Source organism: Salvia miltiorrhiza, chromosome 1 (genome assembly GCF_028751815.1).
Source record: "Salvia miltiorrhiza cultivar Shanhuang (shh) chromosome 1, IMPLAD_Smil_shh, whole genome shotgun sequence".
NCBI classification, from domain to species: domain Eukaryota; kingdom Viridiplantae; phylum Streptophyta; class Magnoliopsida; order Lamiales; family Lamiaceae; genus Salvia; species Salvia miltiorrhiza.
Genome location: NC_080387.1, coordinates 59,798,566 through 59,817,389, shown reverse-complemented (window position 1 = coordinate 59,817,389; position 18,824 = coordinate 59,798,566). Strand labels below are relative to the sequence as shown.

At 33.6% G+C, this 18,824-nt stretch overlaps 3 protein-coding genes across 3 annotated transcripts; all 3 read left to right on the top strand.

Moving 5' to 3' along the window:
• Positions 1–321: 321 nt before the first annotated feature.
• On the top strand, positions 322–4,280 carry LOC130999686 (uncharacterized). The gene is made up of 8 exons (XM_057925301.1): positions 322–522; positions 600–857; positions 1,731–1,930; positions 2,039–2,389; positions 2,478–2,678; positions 3,056–3,126; positions 3,378–3,517; positions 3,853–4,280. Exons 1-8 carry the CDS (start codon positions 483–485, stop codon positions 4,200–4,202), a joined length of 1,611 nt encoding a protein of 536 aa, XP_057781284.1. The 5' UTR covers positions 322–482; the 3' UTR covers positions 4,203–4,280.
• A 5,810-nt stretch (positions 4,281–10,090) lies between these two features.
• LOC131010900 (uncharacterized) lies at positions 10,091–11,194 on the top strand. Its single transcript, XM_057938606.1, has 2 exons — positions 10,091–10,199; positions 10,422–11,194. The coding sequence occupies exons 1-2, from the start codon at positions 10,091–10,093 to the stop codon at positions 11,192–11,194; spliced, it is 882 nt and encodes a 293-aa protein (XP_057794589.1).
• A 1,667-nt stretch (positions 11,195–12,861) lies between these two features.
• LOC131010891 (uncharacterized) lies at positions 12,862–13,823 on the top strand. Its single transcript, XM_057938595.1, has 2 exons — positions 12,862–13,466; positions 13,529–13,823. The coding sequence occupies exons 1-2, from the start codon at positions 12,862–12,864 to the stop codon at positions 13,821–13,823; spliced, it is 900 nt and encodes a 299-aa protein (XP_057794578.1).
• Positions 13,824–18,824: the final 5,001 nt, after the last annotated feature.

Here is an 18,824-nt window from a genome sequence, read left to right as displayed (position 1 = left end):
GTAGAAAATAAGAATAAATAGGATATTATTAGTGATAGAATAGTGTCCCATAATGGATAGGAAATTATTTGGAGGACGATCCGAAAAAGAAAGATAAGAAAGTTATTTGGGGTACGGAGGGAGTATTAATTTAGTGTATTTGAAATAATTAATTTTTTCATATAATAGTGTATGAAAATAAGCTGAGTGGGCTTGTGCTGGGTTTCTTATGGGCCGAGCCCAACAACCATAGTGCAGCAACCAACAAGCCCGAAATAGGTTTATCCGATATGTAAGATGAAAGACCATAACACCCCTGCACTTCCAAAGTATTCCCAGTCATGTCCCACAGCGAAACTACCGGACTGTGAGCGGTCCAAGCAAACAACGAGCACAAACCGCCTCTTGGAGGTGTAGGCTCTAATCCTTCACCGCCCTCCACTCCATACCCATTTCTTTTCGCTCCAAAAACACAAAATTTCTCCAATTCACGCCCCGCCAAAATGTCGAAAGCATCCCTCAGACAGTTCTTCACCAGCATGGGTAGGTCTTCTTCATCTCAAATTTCGTTGATTCGGGATTAATAAATTTGAATAGCATTTTCATTTTATGTGTTTCAGAATTTAGTAGGAGAATACGGTCGTTGAAGAAAGATGATCTGTACAAGAAATCCACCTTCATTTTGAACCGTTTCCAGTGGTCGAAAGCGGATGACCATGAGTTGGAAAATAATCCGGCGAGTTGTGACTCGGCGGCGAGCAATAGCAGCTCCTCGGATGACGAATTGAACGGTCACAATAACAAATGGAGTCCGGAAATTGCGTGGCGTAAAGCTCTCGAACCCGCTTTGCAGTTGTATAAGTGGGCGGTTCCTACAGGTTTGTTTTTTTCTTTATTTTTTTATCCGAGATCCAACTTTTGGAAGATTTTGTGTGATTGATGACTCGAAGTTTAGATTTTGTAGCAGTAACTTTCAATTGAGATTTTTAAGCGGTTGCTGTTTTGGCTTGCATTATGCGATTCGTTGTTTAGAAAATAAGATGTACTCCCTCCATCTCGCAAGAGTGTGCACCACTTTTGGTGGCACGGGTTTTAATAAAATGTTAGATGGGTGTATATGTAGTAGAGAAAGTGATCCATTTTATTATAAAAGTAAGAAATAATGAGTTTTTTTTGAAGTCAAAGAAATAAGGAGTTAGTGGTGGAGTAGTGTCCAAAAATTGACAAATACACACTCTTGTGGAACGTCTCAAAATAGAAAAAAATGCACACTCTTATGGGACGGAGAGAATATAATGTAATTGGATTCTAGGGAGTTTGGTTGACTCTGACCATTTCGTGGTTCTTGTTGCATCAATTTAGTATGGAAATTGAGCGACTCTGACTTTTAGTGTTGTTCTATAAAAAGGAAATATGTATTGTTATTTGATTTTAGTGGCTCTGTTAGTTGTGATCTTTTAGTGGTTTGTGAGCATTATGAAATCGGGTGAATCAAATCTGTAACTCAGAATTTGGATTAGTGATTGATAATCGAGTGACAGCTAGCAGCAGCAGACCAAGATGAGGAATCTATTTTACGGTTGGGGTCATGAAGGGTTTAGAGCAGAGGACAATCCTAATTGATAATAGAATGCTTTAATTTTCATGTTTGATCTTCTTAAGAGGGGTAATGACAATGCAAGGAGTGTTTTTATTTGTTGATGACCTCTTTGTAAGATGGAACAGATGAGGAACTTGTGTTTGTTCTGCAGGAAGCGGAGCTGAAAACAAACCGCCGTCAACTGATAGAACTCTTACCGAGATATTTACTAGTTTACAGCGGAGTAAACTTGGACTTCAAGAATGGAGTCTGAGTGATATTACTGCCGGCTTGTATCTTATCTATCTTCAGCAAGCATCAACAAATGCTGTGGAGGATGTGAAGGGTGAAATTATCACTTCAGAATCCATTGTGACTACCTATACCCTTTCCTTTTAATCTAGGAGTACATATTTTAAGTCAAAATTCTCTTGTTATAATATTGAATGGAATTATCTGGTAATGATTTTGGTGATTTAGGTTCAGGATTTCATATACAACATAGAACTAGCAAAAGGTGCTTATAAAGACAATGCTGCTGCTCTAGCAAGGAATAGCATGCTCCAAGAAAAAAATGTTGTGAAGTTTGTAAAAAATTCTAGCGTGTTGAGACCTGGATATTATATTGGAATTGATATGCGGAAGAAACTTGTCATTTTTGGAATTCGTGGAACGCACACCGTCTATGACCTCGTTACTGACATTATAACCACCGGCCATGAGGAGATCACATTTGAAGGCTATTCAACCCACTTTGGCACAGCTGAGGCTGCTCGTTGGTTTCTATACCACGAGATTGATACCATTAGAAAGTGCCTGGAGAAGCATAAGGTGATGTGATGATGTTCTTTTTATCTCTTTTTTTGCTGTTGTTCTTTCAAAAATTAAAGCTATTGTTGTGAGACTAATTGACGAACAGGGTTTTAGATTGAGGCTTGTTGGTCATTCCCTCGGAGGTGCTACTGCTTCTTTGCTTGCAATAATGCTTCGTAAGAAGTCCTTTAAGGAGCTTGGGTTCAGCCCCAATATAGTTACCGCAGTTACATTCGGCACCTCTCCTTGTGTCTCCAAAGAACTTGCTGAAAGTTGCTCTGATTATGTAACCACGGTGGTGATGCAGGTTTCATGAATCCTGTCATTAAGCTTATTGATTTATTTATTTGGTACTCCCTCCATCCCATTAATAATGTCCCACTACTTTTGGGCACAAATATTAAGAAAATTGTAGTTAGTGTATAAAGTGAGTTGGTGGAAGGTATTTAAGAATTATTTTAAGTGAGTTAGTTGATTGGGGCCCATTGTTAATAACATTTTAAATGGTTAATTTTTTACTAAAAAAGGTATGGGACGTCTCAATATAGTAATTGAGACATTACTAATGGGACAGGGGAGTATTATTTTCCGTTAAGTTTTACCTACCTCTGTTTACATGTTTAGAGTGAATTTTCATTTCTTGCAATCTGAAATTTCACAATTTATTTTCTTCTTTTTATGCAGGATGATATAATCCCAAGACTAAACGTTGCTTCTTTAAGAAGATTGAGGAATGAAATTGTTGAAACAGATTGGTAAGCAATCCACCAGCTTTTCATATGGGCCATCGACTTAACTCCCAGACATCGACTAAACCCTGCAACCTACCATGAATATTTACAGTATAACTAAGATTTTGTTTCCCCAGAACGTTCTTTTCTAATAAAAGCTTCAAATGTTTGTTTACAACAATATCACTTGGCTTTTACATCTTCTCATGTTTTACCCTTCAATATTGAGCGATCCTTTTTGCTTTGATAGATCTGTATTCTTTGCTCTTTGGCAGGGTAAGTGTTTTTAGTAGAGAAGATTGGAGAGGTGTTATTGATGTGGTGACTAATGCAAAGCAAGTTGTAGCTTCGGTGCAAGATGTTGCTCGAAAACTTGCTGAATATGCCAAGTGCAGAGGGCAGACAAAGTATCCTGGTATATATCATCACACCTTTTTAGGGATCACTTTTTCAATTATAACTATCGTAAAACCTTCAGATCTGGACTCCAACAGGGAATTTGCTCACCGTCACTTTACCTGTTATCACATCTTATTCATCGGCTTGGTTATGAAATTTGCATTTCTGCTTTAATTTCTTGCATGTAATTTTGGTGTATATAAGTTGAGATGAAAAGGGCACCCATCCTTATCAAACCAAATGTCAAAAACATCAGCATGGTACCATCCCTGACATTTTGTGTATTGCTAGATATGCAGTTTTCTAATGCTTTTGTTGATGAATGTAATAACAATTGTTACAATTTCACAGAGATTCCCATGAAGGAAGAAATTCCGATGGTTACAAGTTATAACGGAACTCCCAGTTCTCCCAGCGAAAGCTCGGATCAACTAAAACTCGGGAAACCTGCAAGCAAAGTAGTTGAGGAATTGTTTGTTCCAGGTACAGTTTACTATTTGAAGAGGAATGTGGAAGTTGAGAGCCAAGACAGACGTATCGAATATTTCACCTTGTTGAGAAGAAACCCAGGTGAGCATTTTCAAAGGATACTGCTTTCGAGCAACCTAATTTCAGACCATAAATGTGATAGTCATTTTTATGCTCTAAGGGATGTAATTAAAGGTCTGCCTAGTTCTTTGGATGATAGAACCATCAGTTAATAAACTCACAACTTTTATCATAGTGTACATTACAATTTATCAATGACAAATCAAATGAGAGTAGTTACACTTGAGTTATTTCAGTAGCAAGAAATGGTAAGTAAATGTAGTGTAACAGAAAGTTGTTTCCATACTGTTTGACGATTTATGGTAAATTTAATGCAAATATTTTCCTTGCATTGGAAATGGAAAAAACCATGAGTGTATGGATTAATGATTATTTTTGCTGAACAAATAATGAAATTTTTTACTTGAAAAACTAGTTAAGATAGTGTTGGTTTAGGCGTTTAATAGTCATTTGATGAACAGTTATAAGCTCTTGAACATTTTGCCTTTATCATGTTGGGCTTTCAAATTGTTACTACATTGTTGCATGAAGTTTGTAAATCTTAAATTTGGAAAAATATGAGGTATTATTGTACTATTTAAGTGTATTTTTAAAAGATCTGATCAACATTTAAAATACAACGTTTTGGTACATATACAGTGGTAGCAAACGAGGCTAAGGCGCTCTGGAGAAATATGATGAATGTGACATTATTGATTTTTTGAGATGAAAAAATGTTTGGGAACAATTTTGTGACTGTTAAATTATATAAGCATCAAAGTGTCGCATCTTAAACGTTGGGATATTCTTTAGAAGAGGCACATATAGCGGTGTATTTGAATATACAGTGCGTAATCATAAATAATATTAAATCCTAATTATGAATTAACAAGCTTTAATTTTTTATTAATAAATTCTATTTGGGCGTATTCGTGTATACACAAAATTCTACCTGAGAATATGTTTAAATGATAAGACAATATCTAAAAAAATTCTTTTAATTTTGTTTTATTAAGTTCTTAATTAGACTTTTTAACCAATTTCTTAACGCATGTACTTCATGCATTACTACTTGTTAATTGTTATCATCTATAGGGACTTCCCATTGTTTTATTCGCTTTTACTTCATCAAGACAGATTATACGGCCTAAAAAATGTCTTTAAAGGTTCCAAATAAGTATAAATTAATTATAAATTAGGGAATTCTAAAAAATAAATTTATTAGTTCCAAAGATGCATTTCCCCTCCAATCTAGCTTAGATTGATGTGATTATATGGATAATCCACTAATGTCTATATTAATAATAGATGTGGTAGGTAATTATTAGCTATTATCAGCCACACCAGTCCTAGCTAGGGCTTGTAGCATCCAAGAAAAAAATAGAAAAAGTTCATTTCATAGATATATTATGTACAAGTTATATCATTCAATACTTAGTGGTTGTGCTTTATAAGATATCATGAAGCTTTTCCTTGAATGCTTAATTAGTGCCATGTAATGATAATTTTGGGTTGACATATTTATCACATCCATGTGAAAATCAAGTAGCCCTTTAAACCAACTACTCCCTCCGTCCCCAAAATAAGTTCCTCTTTGGGGACGGCACGGGTTTTAAGGAAAATGATAAAGTGTATTGATAGTGGAGAAAAATATGTTATAATTAGTATTGAGAATGGTGAAAAGGTGAAAAAATGTTATAATTAGTATTGGGAGTGGTGAAAAAGTGAAAAGTAAGAATAAATAAAGTATTATTAGTGGTGGGGTAGTTGTCCAAAAATAGAAAGAAAGAAAGAGGAACTTATTTGGGGGACGTCCCAAAATGGAAAAAAGAGGAACTTATTTCAGGGACGGAGGGAGTATTAATATTGGGATCAATTCCTTTGTAAAGTTCACAAATCATGCAAAAAATACAAATTGTAACGGTTTATATCATATGGGTCAGGTTATCTTTGATGTGAATTAATATTTCCTTTACAAACTCGTTCACTCTATTGATTATATCATCTATAAAGAAGGGAGCATAAGTCATTAATACTATCGTCATTTTGGTTCGTCTTCAAAAAAATTACTCATTTTTATTTTTAGTGAGATTACTCTACACAACCCTTTAATTTAACTCTCAACCTTTAATTTAACTCTCAATGTCTTTTATTTATAAAATTTGCATTGCTAGATTCACACTCAATTAATCAACTGACCATTCTTTAACACTAATAAAAGTAAAGGTTGACGTTTCATTCATAACACGCTCAATCATTTAATTAAAATTCGTGTCACTCTCAAATGAATAAATTTTTAAATGAGGGAATGGAGTATTATAATAAAATACTACTCTCTCCGTCCACCAAAAGTATAACACTTTTGGTAGGCATAGGTTTTAATAAAATTGATGATGATTTTTATGTGGTGAAAAAAGAGTCCCACTATTTTATAAGATGTGTGGTTGAAATTGAATTTGAGGTGAATTTTTGTAAATAAAGAGTGTTTGTAAGAATAAAAGTTAAGAAAAAGATGTGGGGTCATATTCTAAAAAAGAAAGTTGCATACTTTTGGTGAACATTCAAAATGACAAAAATGTTATACTTTTCATCAGGGGCGGAGCCAGACTTTCGATTCAGGGGGGCCCAATTTTTTTTTTAAAGAAAATTAATAATTAAATTAAAAAATAAAAATTAAATTAAATTAAAAAAATGATAATCAATAACACAATTATAATATTATTTAAATTACAAAAAACACATTTTAACAGATTTTCAAGCTCATATTCATGTTACAATAATGTATTTTATAATAAAATTACTAAATATTGAATATTATATATTTCTTAAGACGAAGAGTTAGAAAGGTAGGGTGATTTAGCGGCGGCAGGCCCCAGAGAACATGTGGTGAGCTTATCCAGTTGAATTTTGATCTATCTGGCAAGCCGCCCTTTTTCTGGCTCAACTTCTATCTATATTCAGGGAGGGATTGGACTTTCCTCTTTGGGTATGAGGCTTAGCTACACATACTGAGTTCATTACGAGACCACTCACGTTCATATCGAGTTAGCTCTCTTCCGCTCATATCGAATGGCCTATGCAAATACATGATACAGTCTCTAATTTGGAGAAATTTTTAATTGAAATGGTACGAAACGATGTCGTTTAAGCCTCACAAAAACGTCGTCGTTTTTACTAATCATGTAAGCTCCAATTCAATACTCTAGCGATCGAAAAAAACAGGGGGACAAAATTGCAAAACTTGAAAAAAATATGATTTAATTCGCCACACTCAAAAGACGTTAAAATTGCAAACTTAAAATAGTTTGTGATTTTATTTTCCAAAATCCCATGAAACTTTGTAAGGCAAAGTAACTTTCAATATCAAATTCAAAAAAAAAAATCTCTAGAATCCAATCCAAGCATGATGTGCATAAATTAATTATGTTTTTACTTATTCTAAAAGTCTTAACTCTAAAGTTTACATATCAATTACAGTATAAAATAGCTCAACAAGATAATGATGTAGATAAAATTATATATTTTTTATTTTTAATATAAAATTTCAAAAATATCCTAGTATTTTTTAAAATCCCATGGGGGCCCAATGACCCCCTGCCCCACCCCTAGCTCCGCCCCTGCTTTTCATGGACGAATGGAGTAATTGATTAGAGCTTTCCATTGGAATGATCACTAGCATCAATAGATACTGTTAATCAACAGGGAAATCATACTTTGTAGTACTACCTTTTTTTTCTTTGTTAACGTTATTTGTCACCTCTATACATAATTATGAATTGTACCCGCTAATTAACCAAGAATTCAATTTATAAATAAGGGGCTTGTGAGATATCTTTGGTTTGGTTCTTACTAGTATATATATATATATATATGGAAGGGCTAAAATAAGAGCATTTCTTAAGATATAAAATAAGAATAATTTTCAGCCTTTAGATCATCAAGATCTACGGTTGATTCGTAATCCTGTTGGATGGATTTATGGTCCTGAGTTCGAATTCCAAAGGTAGCAAAAATTTATTTTTCACAATTCATACATTTATACACCGAATTCATACGTGTTCTACGTAAAATTCATACATTAAAAATTGCTCTTATTTCTTATTTTAAGATGTGCCATCACGGTAGCCCACCCCCTAAATTATATATATATATATATATATATATATATATATATATATATTATTTTTCTATATGTTTGGATATTATCTATTCTGTACTATAGTTTAGTTAGTATGCAATTTATTTTATAAATCTCTTTATAATTTATATTCAAATATTTATGATATAATATGTTGTCTAAAAAAGAACCGATGAACAATATAAGTTTAAGGAACTAATTGATCAAACAAAAGCTAGCTTAAGGAATTGTAAAAACTACGCAAACGCATTTAGGACTTATTTTTGTAGTTTATTCCTTGGTGAAGAAATGATCGTGTCACCTCAAGTTTTGATTAGTTTAATTGGGGTCTTATATTTTGCGTTATACTCATATTAGATTGAGACAATATAAACGCTAGTTTTATTATTATTATTATTATTGACAGATAAACTATAATACATTGAGTAGTTGAGTACATATAAATGCGAATTAAATAACTCAGGAATTTAATAAATTAATATATCAATTTAACCAATTTAAACCATAACCAAATTACCAAAAAACTATAAACACCCATTATACTGGCCATTTGTACATTATTTACATTTAAAATTAAATGCATATCAATAAGAGAGAATTAAATGAATTCAATGCCTTTGTAAAAGTGAGTTCTAGATACAAATCTCGATCTCTCATCCTCTTACTTTCGTCTACACATTAAGTTCGATATAAAATTTACTAAAAGTTAAGTATATACATTTTTTTTTAGTGAAGAAAAAGTTCCATCATATTGAATTGGGCTTTTTGCAAATAAAATCACGAACAATTTTGAATTTGCAATTTTAACGTGACTTTTGAAGTGTGGCGAATTAAATCATAACCTTTTCAATTTTTGCAATTTCGTCCTCTCAATTTTTTCCGGCCACCGGAGTGATGAGTTGGAGCTTATGTGGATTTTTTTTCCACGTAATTAAATTCTGACTAAGATTAAATTGCTGACTAAGATTAAAATAAAATCAAGACCTAATTCTTTTATTTTTCTTCTTTTTCGTCGAACTTATTTCAGTATCCCCCATTTTTCTTAAACTAGTATGCCCTCCCGTGCAATGCACGGCCACGATATATTTATTTATTTTTAAAATTTGAAATTATGTAAAGTATTATTTATGAATCAAATAAATTAATAACAAAAAATATATTAATTTAAATATTAGTATTTGATTTAAAATAGTGTATAGTAATAATTTTATCAACTTAATAAGTAGGAGTATAAAATTAATATATTTTTTGTTATTAATTAATTTGATTCATAAATAATAATGTTTTTACATAATTTCAAAATTTAAAAATAAATAAATATATCATGGCCGTGCATCGCACGGGAGGGCGTACTAGTTTAAGGAAAATGGGGGATACTGAAATAAGTTCGACGAAAATGAAGAAAACAAAAGAATTAGGTTTTGATTTTATTTTAATCTTAGTTAGCAATTTAATCTTAGTCAGAAATTAATTACGTGAAAAAAAAATAATCCACATAAGCTCCAACTCATCACTCCGGTGGCCGGAAAAAATTGAGGGGACGAAATTGCAAAAATTAAAAATATTATGATTTAATTCGCCATACTTTAAAAGTTACGTTAAAATTGCAAATTCAAAATTGTTCGTAATTTTATTTGCAAAAACCCCTATTGAATTATGAGGATTGAGTATGGATTATAGGTGAGTTTTTGGTAAATTTGGAGTTTGTAAAATTGAGTAAGAGGATGATACACTTCTATGTTGACGTAAATTCAAATTTCTCCAAAAACAAAAGGTAATAGAAAGAAAAACAGAAAGCAAAGTAGAGAAGAGGCGAAAAATAAATGGGGGATTTTCATCTCAAATCTGGAAAATGAAGGAAACTCGGACAGACAAGAGGAAAGCTTGAAGACAGTACAGAGGAACAATGAAGTGCCCGAAGTCATGGATAAAGAAAAATCAGCGAGTCAAGAAATTTGGTCGCTGGGAAAAGAGCTGGGGCTTACAAGTCATCTTGAAGATAGTGAAGTTGAACGCCAGATTGCGCATCAAGGTAAGTACCAAGACACAGAGAAAGCTAGGAGTTTACCAGTTAGTTTCCCATGAATTTTTTGTCTTACAATGTGAGGGGCTTGGGGAGTATTGCGAAACAAAGGGATGTGAGTGTTTTGGTTAGAAATCAGAAAGTGGATTTTTGTTGCCTCCAGGAAACAAAGATGGAGAATTTTCTTGATTTCTTTTGTCAATCTTAGTGGGGGGGTAAATAACTTCGAAGTGGCGGTGAGGAACTCTGAAGGGAGGGCCGGAGGGATTGCTTGTGTGTGGAATAGAGATGTTTTTGAGGCTTCCAGTAAATGGGATCTTCCTGGGGCAGTGGTTGTTAATGGTATTGTTAAACAAGGGAATATTGGGTGTTGTATCATTAACGTCTATGCACCGGCTCGAGCAGGGGAGAAACATAGATTGTGGGATGCTATCGGAACTATTGTTGTTCAAAATGCAGATATGTGTGTTTGCGTTATGGGAGACTTCAATGTGGTGAGAAGAAGGGAGGAAAGAGCAGGCAATGGGGAGACTTTTAATGAGGCAGAGGCAAGAGGGTTTGATGATTTCATTTGTAGTAATGAGTTAGAGGAAATCAGAATTCAAGGTCGGAAATACACCTGGTTTAAGCCGAATGGTAGATGTAAGAGCAAGTTGGACCGGTTCCTGGTTAATGAGGAATGGTTGCGAGTGTGGGAAGGATCAGTTGCATGTGGTCTTCAAAGAACCCTTTCAGATCACCTGCCTATCCAACTCAGGACCAAATGCGAAGATTGGGGCCCTACACCGTTCCGGTTTCTTAACGTTTGGGTGTCACACCCGGACTTCCATGATGTTGTTGATGATGTGTGGTCAAAGGCAGATGTTGTGGGCTGGAAAAGTTTCGTTGTCAAAGAGAAACTCAAAATGCTTAAGGTGAAGTTAAAGGAATGGAACAAATTGACCTTTGGAAGTATTGATCACAGGATTCAGAGTTTGAAGATTGAGATTCAAGAAATGGATTAAAAAGACGAGGACAGTGGGCTGCAGGAATCAGAAATTATCAGGAGAAACGAAGCTCAAGCGAAGTTGTTCCTTCAATTAAAAGACAAACAGAGTCTGATGAAGCAGAAAGCTAAAATCAAATGGTTGCAGGATGGAGATCTCAACACTAGCTTCTTTCATCGGGCCATAATTGGGAGACGTAAAAGACATGAAATTTCTGGTCTTGTTTTTGAGAATCAGTGGATTTCAAACCTGGTTGAAATCAAAGCCAGAATCAGAGATCATTTCGGATCTTTCTTCAAACGACGACAGCGCCATTTACCAAACCTTCCTCTTGATCTTATGAAAATGAGGCTTTCGAACGAGGAAAGAGTATGGTTGATTCGGGATTTTGATCTGGACGAGATTAAGACGGCGGTTTGGAGTTGCAGCGGGGATAAGAGTCCGGGTCCAGATGGTTTTAATTTTGTATTTTGGAGAGCAGCATGGCATATCGTCAAAGAGGATTTATTGCAAGTGATGAAGGAATTCCATCAGAACGGGGCTATCCCTAGAGGGTGTAATTCAACATATGTCGTTCTCATCCCGAAAAAAGAAGGCGCCGAGTCTTTGGAGGAATTCAGACCTATTTCTCTCATTAGTAGTTTATATAAAATCATTGCAAAAGTCATCGCCGGGAGATTGAAGGAGGTTGTTGGGTCGATTATTTCAGAAAAGCAGAGTGCGTTTGTGAAAGGTCGATCTATTCTTGATGGAGTTGTCATCTTGAACGAAGCAGTGACAGAAGCCAAGAAAAGGAAAAAGGGTCGAATTTTCTTCAAAATCGACTTCGCGAAAGCTTACGATTCCGTTCAATGGGACTTCTTGGATAGACTGTTGTTGCTCCTGAATTTCGATGGTAAGTGGAGGAGTTGGATCAGGGGATGCTTATCTTCAGCGTCCGCAAGTATACTGGTAAATGGGTCGTCTTCGGGTGATTTTAAAATGGAGAGAGGTCTTCGACAAGGCGACCCAATGTCACCGTTTCTGTTTTTAATAGTCGCCGAAGGTCTTAACTCACTCATTGAAAAGGCAACAGAAAAACTGATCGTGGTTCCAGTGTTGATGGGGAGAGACAAGATTCCGATCTCTCATCTGCAATACGCAGATGACACTATCTTTTTTCTTGATGAAGATGAGAGGAATGTGTTGGCCATCAAGAACCTGTTACTGCTCTTTCAGTTCTTATCGGGGTTGGCGGTTAATTTTGAGAAGAGTTGCATCATGGGAGTGTCAGTGACCGCAGAAAAAATTGTCAGATGGGCAACAATCCTTAGATGCAAGGCGGACGCCTTCCCTTGTAAGTACCTCGGTATTAAGGTGGGTGGCCGAGGGAACTGCATTGGGGACTGGAATTTCCTGGTTGACAAAGTCGCAAAGAAAATTGGAGGATGGAAGAGAAAAACCTTGTCGCTTGCTGGGCGAATTACTCTGATCAAATCGGTGTTGCAAGCCATCCCGGTATTTCAACTTTCTTTCTCCTTTATTCCAAAAACTGTGATTAGTAGGCTTAATTCTCTGTTTTGTAAGTTCCTTTGGGGGGGAAATGGAGAGTCGAGTGGCATTGCTTGGGTCAAATGGAGTGCCCTCTGCTACAAAAAGAGAGAGGGGGGTTGGGGTTTCGGAATCTGGAATGGTTTAATCATGTAATGGTTTTTAAATGGCTTTGGAGATATTTGACGGGGGGTGAAGCTCTTTGGGCTAGGGTGGTTAAATCCATTTATGGTGAGGTGAGCTGGGGGATTGAGGGAGAATGCAGGTTGGAGAATAGGGGTGGGGGAAAGGGATGGTGGGCGAGATTAATTGCGAAGAGTGGGGAGAAGGACGAGAAATGGTTCTCTAGTAACATTTCTCGGCGGGTGGGTGATGGGATGAGGATTAGCTTCTGGGACGAGGTGTGGGTTGGGTGTAAACCTCTGAAATTCGTCTTCCCTAGATTATTCAATCTATGTGGTAACAAAAGAGGATGTGTGGGAGAGATGGGATTTTGGGAGAACGGGAACTGGATTTGGGAGATCGGATGGAGAAGGGAGCTGAGAGATAGGGAAAGAGGGATGTGGGAGGAGCTGAGGACTTTTTTCTCTCATATTACTCCTTGTGCAGGGAAGGAAGACGACTGGCAGTGGAAACCCGGCAAAGACGCAGCTTTTTCAACAAAGACGGGTTATGATACCATTGCGGCTTCTAAAAACGGGCAGCTGACGAAACGGGTAGCGACGCAGCTCAAGTTTGGAAGGCTAAGACTCCCCATAAGGTAGCTGTGACAGCATGGAGAGTCTTGCTTAACAGATTGCCTACATGTGATAATTTGCTTAGGAGAAATGTTGCAATTGGTCCCGAAGAGAGATGGTGTAACTCATGTGTGATGCAAGAAGAAACGGCGGAACATATCTTTTTGAATTGCCCCAAAGTTGAGATGGTCTGGGATGGAATTTTTCAATGGCTGGACATTAAAACAGCAAAGCCTAAAGGTATTACTCAACACTTTAAATCCTTTGTCTTTGGCGCTAGAAGGAAGAAAGGGAGAAAACTACTTCTTGCTCTTTGGGTTGGGATTGTGTGGCTGATTTGGAAATATAGAAACGAGAGCAGGTTTGAGGGTAGGGTCTGAGATGCTAAGAAGCTCGTTTTGGATTTGAAGGGTAGATTATGGAGTTGGAACAAAATAAACCAATTGGTGGATGTCAATGTTCCCTTCTCCTCTTGGTGTTCTTGTGAACATAAACTCGCTTTTCTGTAATACTCTTGGTACCTCTGGTACATTGGGTTCTCTCTTTTCTTTGCCAATAAAGTTTCTCTTTCACTGATCAAAAAAAAATTGTTGACGTAAACGGCGCGTGACAGTTAATTTCATTTTATGTTGAAGAATATATTCCAATAATTTATCCAACCCAATCGTAAATGTAAATAAGTATATAATGTACGACGCCTTATTCTTTTTGTAATGTGTAAAAGACGTATTTTTCAAGCAGACTTTTGTTTTCTTTGTGTTAATTTGTTTGTGTTTTAGTTTCTTATTCTACTTACCATTTATCTAATATAATTTGTTTCGCTGTTGTGTTTATCAATTAATCATGAGTTATACATTCTTTATTGACCACAAAAGTTTATGTATTTTTAATTCATAAATTAACACTGCAAATTGTTTCAAAACAACTTTTCTTTGAGCTAACGAAAGTTTTGATTGATTAAAATAACATTTTTGCAAAAAGGAAAAACTAATAACCCCCCCCCCCCCAACCCAAAAATTAAAAAGAAAAAAAAAAACATTAGTTTTATTGAATGACATCCTTGGTGAGTTGGTGTCCCTCAAGATTTACGTCAATCCCTATTTTAAGGTTTGAACATAGAAAATATGCCTCCTTTTCAAACTACATATTAATCTAGTTTAAACAATATCTGGGTCATTTTCCAATAATAACTACAAAAATATAAAACAAAATGTTTCAAACTTATTTTCTTTGAAAACGAAGTTCCCTAGCTAATGTTGAACTCCATTATGCTCAGTAGTCAAAGTTATGGCGTTTTCTTCCCATTTAGTATGTTGTTTCGGGATTGAAAATGGTATTCCTAAAATTTATGCCCAATTTTCACGAAGTATGCATATAGGGATTAATTATTGTAAAAATTACATTTTATTGTAAGAACTAAGAACATTGTATTATGTGTTAAATTATTGCATTTTATTGTGAAATTAACTGTATTAAAAAAATGAGAAAAAATAAAATAAAATTTATACTTTATTCTATATTCGAACTCAGGTGCTACATTCATTAAGATAATGTATTTATTATACATCTTCATATCAAATGATTTAAACTAGTTATTCATTCTCATTATAAATGAGGCCGATTTTCATTTAAACCTCCTTCTATAGTATATGAAGAGATTCAAATGACACTCTTTTTTTAAATGTGAACGTAAAAACTGTTTTTAGTATTTATATCGTTAAGATCTATAGAGAAAGTAATTTTTATTGAAATCATTACATGAAACTTGTACCATAAATAAACCATTAGTTTATAATATTACATGTACATATAGTATTTTTTATGATTATTTTACTGTGTAGATTGCTAAAATATAATCGAGAAATTAAAAGGATTCACGAACTTAAAAATTCGAAAACAATTAAAAGTTTAAATATTTATACGAAAAATCTTTAGTAAGACATTAAAATCAGAATATACCCAAAATTCGTGGTTTTACAGATAAATGTTTTAATTAAAAGTTAAAATCAAAATATGCACAAAGTTCGTGGTTTTGTGTGCCATTAATCTAAATTAAAATATAAAATATTTATTGTAGTGTTCATTAGTGAAATGAAAAATATATACTCCCTCCGTCCCACTCCAATAGTCTCATTTTCCTTTTCGGGACGTCCCACTCCAATAGTCTCATTTCTATTTTTGGTAATGATTTTACACTACAAATAATGTGATCCCACACACATTTAATTTACTCACTTTTACACTCAAAAATAAGTTTCTTAATCTCCGTGCCTAAATAAAATGAGACTATTAAACTGGGACGGGGGAGTATAAGAATCCAAAGCTATTTGATTATTTTATATCGTGAGAATAGATTATTTTGGACTGGTTTTCAGGTTATATATACTAAACCTCATGCCATATACGCCCTCCATGTCATTAGTAATGTCTCATTATTTTTGTACATAAAAATTAATAAAAGTGTAGATAATGTATAAAGTGAGTTGGTAGAAGATATTTAATGATTATTTTAAGTGAGTTGTGTATAAAGTGAGTTGAGTCCACTGTTAATAATATTTTAAATGATTCATTTTCTACTAAAGAAAATACGAGAGATTATTAGTGGAACGTCTCAATATAATAATTGGGACATTACTAATAAAACTGAGGAAGTATATTTTAATATTCATCTTCCATCTTTTTTTGATCGGACAAAGAATGTTAGAAGTTAGCAGTTAGTACCCCAAACACTCCAAGAAATCACCAAGCTCACCTTATCTCTCCAAACACCAAATTCGCTCCCAATGGGGATCGAACCCGAGTCTCATCACTAAAGTGAGAACCCGGTGGCCAGGTGAGCTAAGCCCCCTGGTTTATTCATCTTCCATCTTGCTTGCTTGAAAAAATCAAAGCATTTGAAAATGAATGACCCATCAACAATCCACTTATATTTTACTACAGAATTATAATGATAAGTTTATGGTCTAAATTTCATAAAATGTAAAAAAATAGTACTTACTCCGTTCTATTATAAATGTCTCACTTTTTATAATGGGATGTCCCATTACAAATGTCTTATTTGTTTTTTGACAAATAATTAAAAGATTAATTAATTAATGGGTCCGCCACTTACTATCTCTTTATATTTTCTTTCTCCACCAACTCAGTCTTACTAATTACATAATCCTTAATCTTCGTGCCCAAAAGCAGTGGCCAGTGAGACATTTGTAAAGGATGGAGGGAGTATAAATTTTTATGAAAATTGTAAAAATAATACAATCTTTTTACTTTTTCTTATCTTTCATGAAAGTTGTAGAAATAGTTCGAGCTTACAATTTCGTGAATTTGGCGTAGAGTTAAAAAATGTGTAATTAGTAGATAAAGTGAGTTGGTGGAGAGAGAAAAATATATTGGAATTTGTAAAATTATGTATAGAAAGAGTAAGTGGTGGGCCCATTAATTAATTAGGCTTTTAATTATTTGCCAAAAAGAAAATGAAACATTTGTAACGAGACATTCTATTATGAAAAGTGGGACATTTGTAATGGGACTGAGAAAGTACTATTTTTTATGTTCATGAAAGATGAGAAACTTTTTCTTTTAATTAATACATGAGCCCACATATTATTCTTATTTTTTATCTTTATAAATGTTTTTTATTTATAAATTAAAAATTATATTTAATTTAATTTCAATCACTTATTGCATATAATGATGAATTTTTTTTCTTCACTGCATAGAAAACATCACTTATTTTATTAAAAATATATTCCCAAAAAAATGTACTCCAGTATTTCATTTTTTTATGAAGGGAATGAGTAATTAATAATGATGGATTTGGACATTAGTACTAGTATCGCAAAGCTAGATATGAGCAATCAACCTCACACGTGTGTTGGACCCACGTGCAAACTGTTTGTCTGTTACCCAGCCTCCACTGATCAATGGATGTCGGCATCATTCTCCAACACGATATATTTATTTTTAATTTGTTTCAACCAAAAAATGCCCATTCTATTATTATATTATTATTCAAATTTTAGACAGAGACACATTTTAGTTTATATAGAAAGAGGTGTGAAGATAAACAAGCGAAAAATTCTGATTCAACATGGTAACTGAAGCTTATAACTTCAATTCTTTATTAGTTTTACTCACCCATAATGACTCAAACAACACTTTATCATTTCTATTAATAGTGACTTAAAACTCATTTTATGTCTTAAAATAAGTGTAGCCATTTTACTTTATAATTTTGAGCAATATTTTTTTTAATATGCATGCTCAAACAATTGAGTCATACTTAGTGGGACAAAGAGAATACTACTATTTATGCACTTTTTTTTTGTAAATTTATCATACCATCATCTCAAGATTAATAGAAAAAATTATACTATGAGATAGTTCTATAAATCAAATATTTTGGAAAAGTATATTGCATTTTCATTAATGTAAAGAAAGGTAATAATCTCAAATTGTATGCCTTTATTATTTTAATTGCTTCATTTAAAGAATTTTAATTCATAAGATATGTTCTAGGAGTATTAATTAATTGTAGACACATATATAGTGCGCTACTCATGTTGGTTCTTGTAAGTTGTAAGCTTATATTTATAATTAGAATCGATTTATGGTTTGTATCATTATTAATATCTTTAAAAGTACATAATATATTTAAAAAATCTTTGAAAAAAACTCTTCATCACTTTGTTGTTAGTGATACTTTGTGCAGACCAACGACTAGCGTTGCTGTTTCTCAAAGAGAAATAAAATAAAATTAATTAATTTAATTTATATTAATTTAAAAAATTAATTAATTTATAGATTCTCAGGATCACATTTTAAAACAAGAAAATTAGTTGTTAGTCTTTAGAATGCAACATGTGGAAGAAAAGACTAATTAAATTATGTGAGATTCCTATATGGTCTCATAAAGCTTCAACAGGAGACAATTTCACCCGAAATCAAATGTTTTCTGGAAACAAAGTTTGCAGCTTCATCATAATTATTGTACGTGTATTAAATATATATATATATATATATATATATATATATATTGATTCAATATGTAATTAAATAATTAATACTTTGTTGATACTCTGTTTTAGGGAAGACAAATATAAATTCATCTAGATACAGTGTTCTGTAAACATTGATTGAAATGATTGAATCAAATTTCTAAGGTTTTCTTTCCGCACTGCGTCTTTTAACTTCACACACACACACACATCATTCTTTTTCAGAAGATAAAAATTAAATATTAGACGATTGGACTAATGATTATATATTCCTCCATGAAATCGTATTGCAAATATGAATAGATTGATCACAAATCACAAACTGGGTTTCTTTTTTCTAAAATGCTGTTTTTACTTTTTTTTACCATACTTTCAATTATATTT

Coding starts and splice junctions, on each gene's coding strand:
- LOC130999686 (XM_057925301.1), top strand. CDS start 483: ATGTCGAAAGCATCCCTCAGACAGTTCTTCACCAGCATGG. Junction 1,931..2,038: donor TTATCACTTCAGAATCCATT/GTGACTACCTAT, acceptor TTGGTGATTTAG/GTTCAGGATTTCATATACAA. Junction 3,518..3,852: donor AGGGCAGACAAAGTATCCTG/GTATATATCATC, acceptor ACAATTTCACAG/AGATTCCCATGAAGGAAGAA.
- LOC131010900 (XM_057938606.1), top strand. CDS start 10,091: ATGGATAAAGAAAAATCAGCGAGTCAAGAAATTTGGTCGCTGGGAAAA. Junction 10,200..10,421: donor ACGCCAGATTGCGCATCAAG/GTAAGTACCAAG, acceptor ATAACTTCGAAG/TGGCGGTGAGGAACTCTGAA.
- LOC131010891 (XM_057938595.1), top strand. CDS start 12,862: ATGGTTTTTAAATGGCTTTGGAGATATTTGACGGGGGGTGAAGCTCTT. Junction 13,467..13,528: donor AGGCTAAGACTCCCCATAAG/GTAGCTGTGACA, acceptor TAATTTGCTTAG/GAGAAATGTTGCAATTGGTC.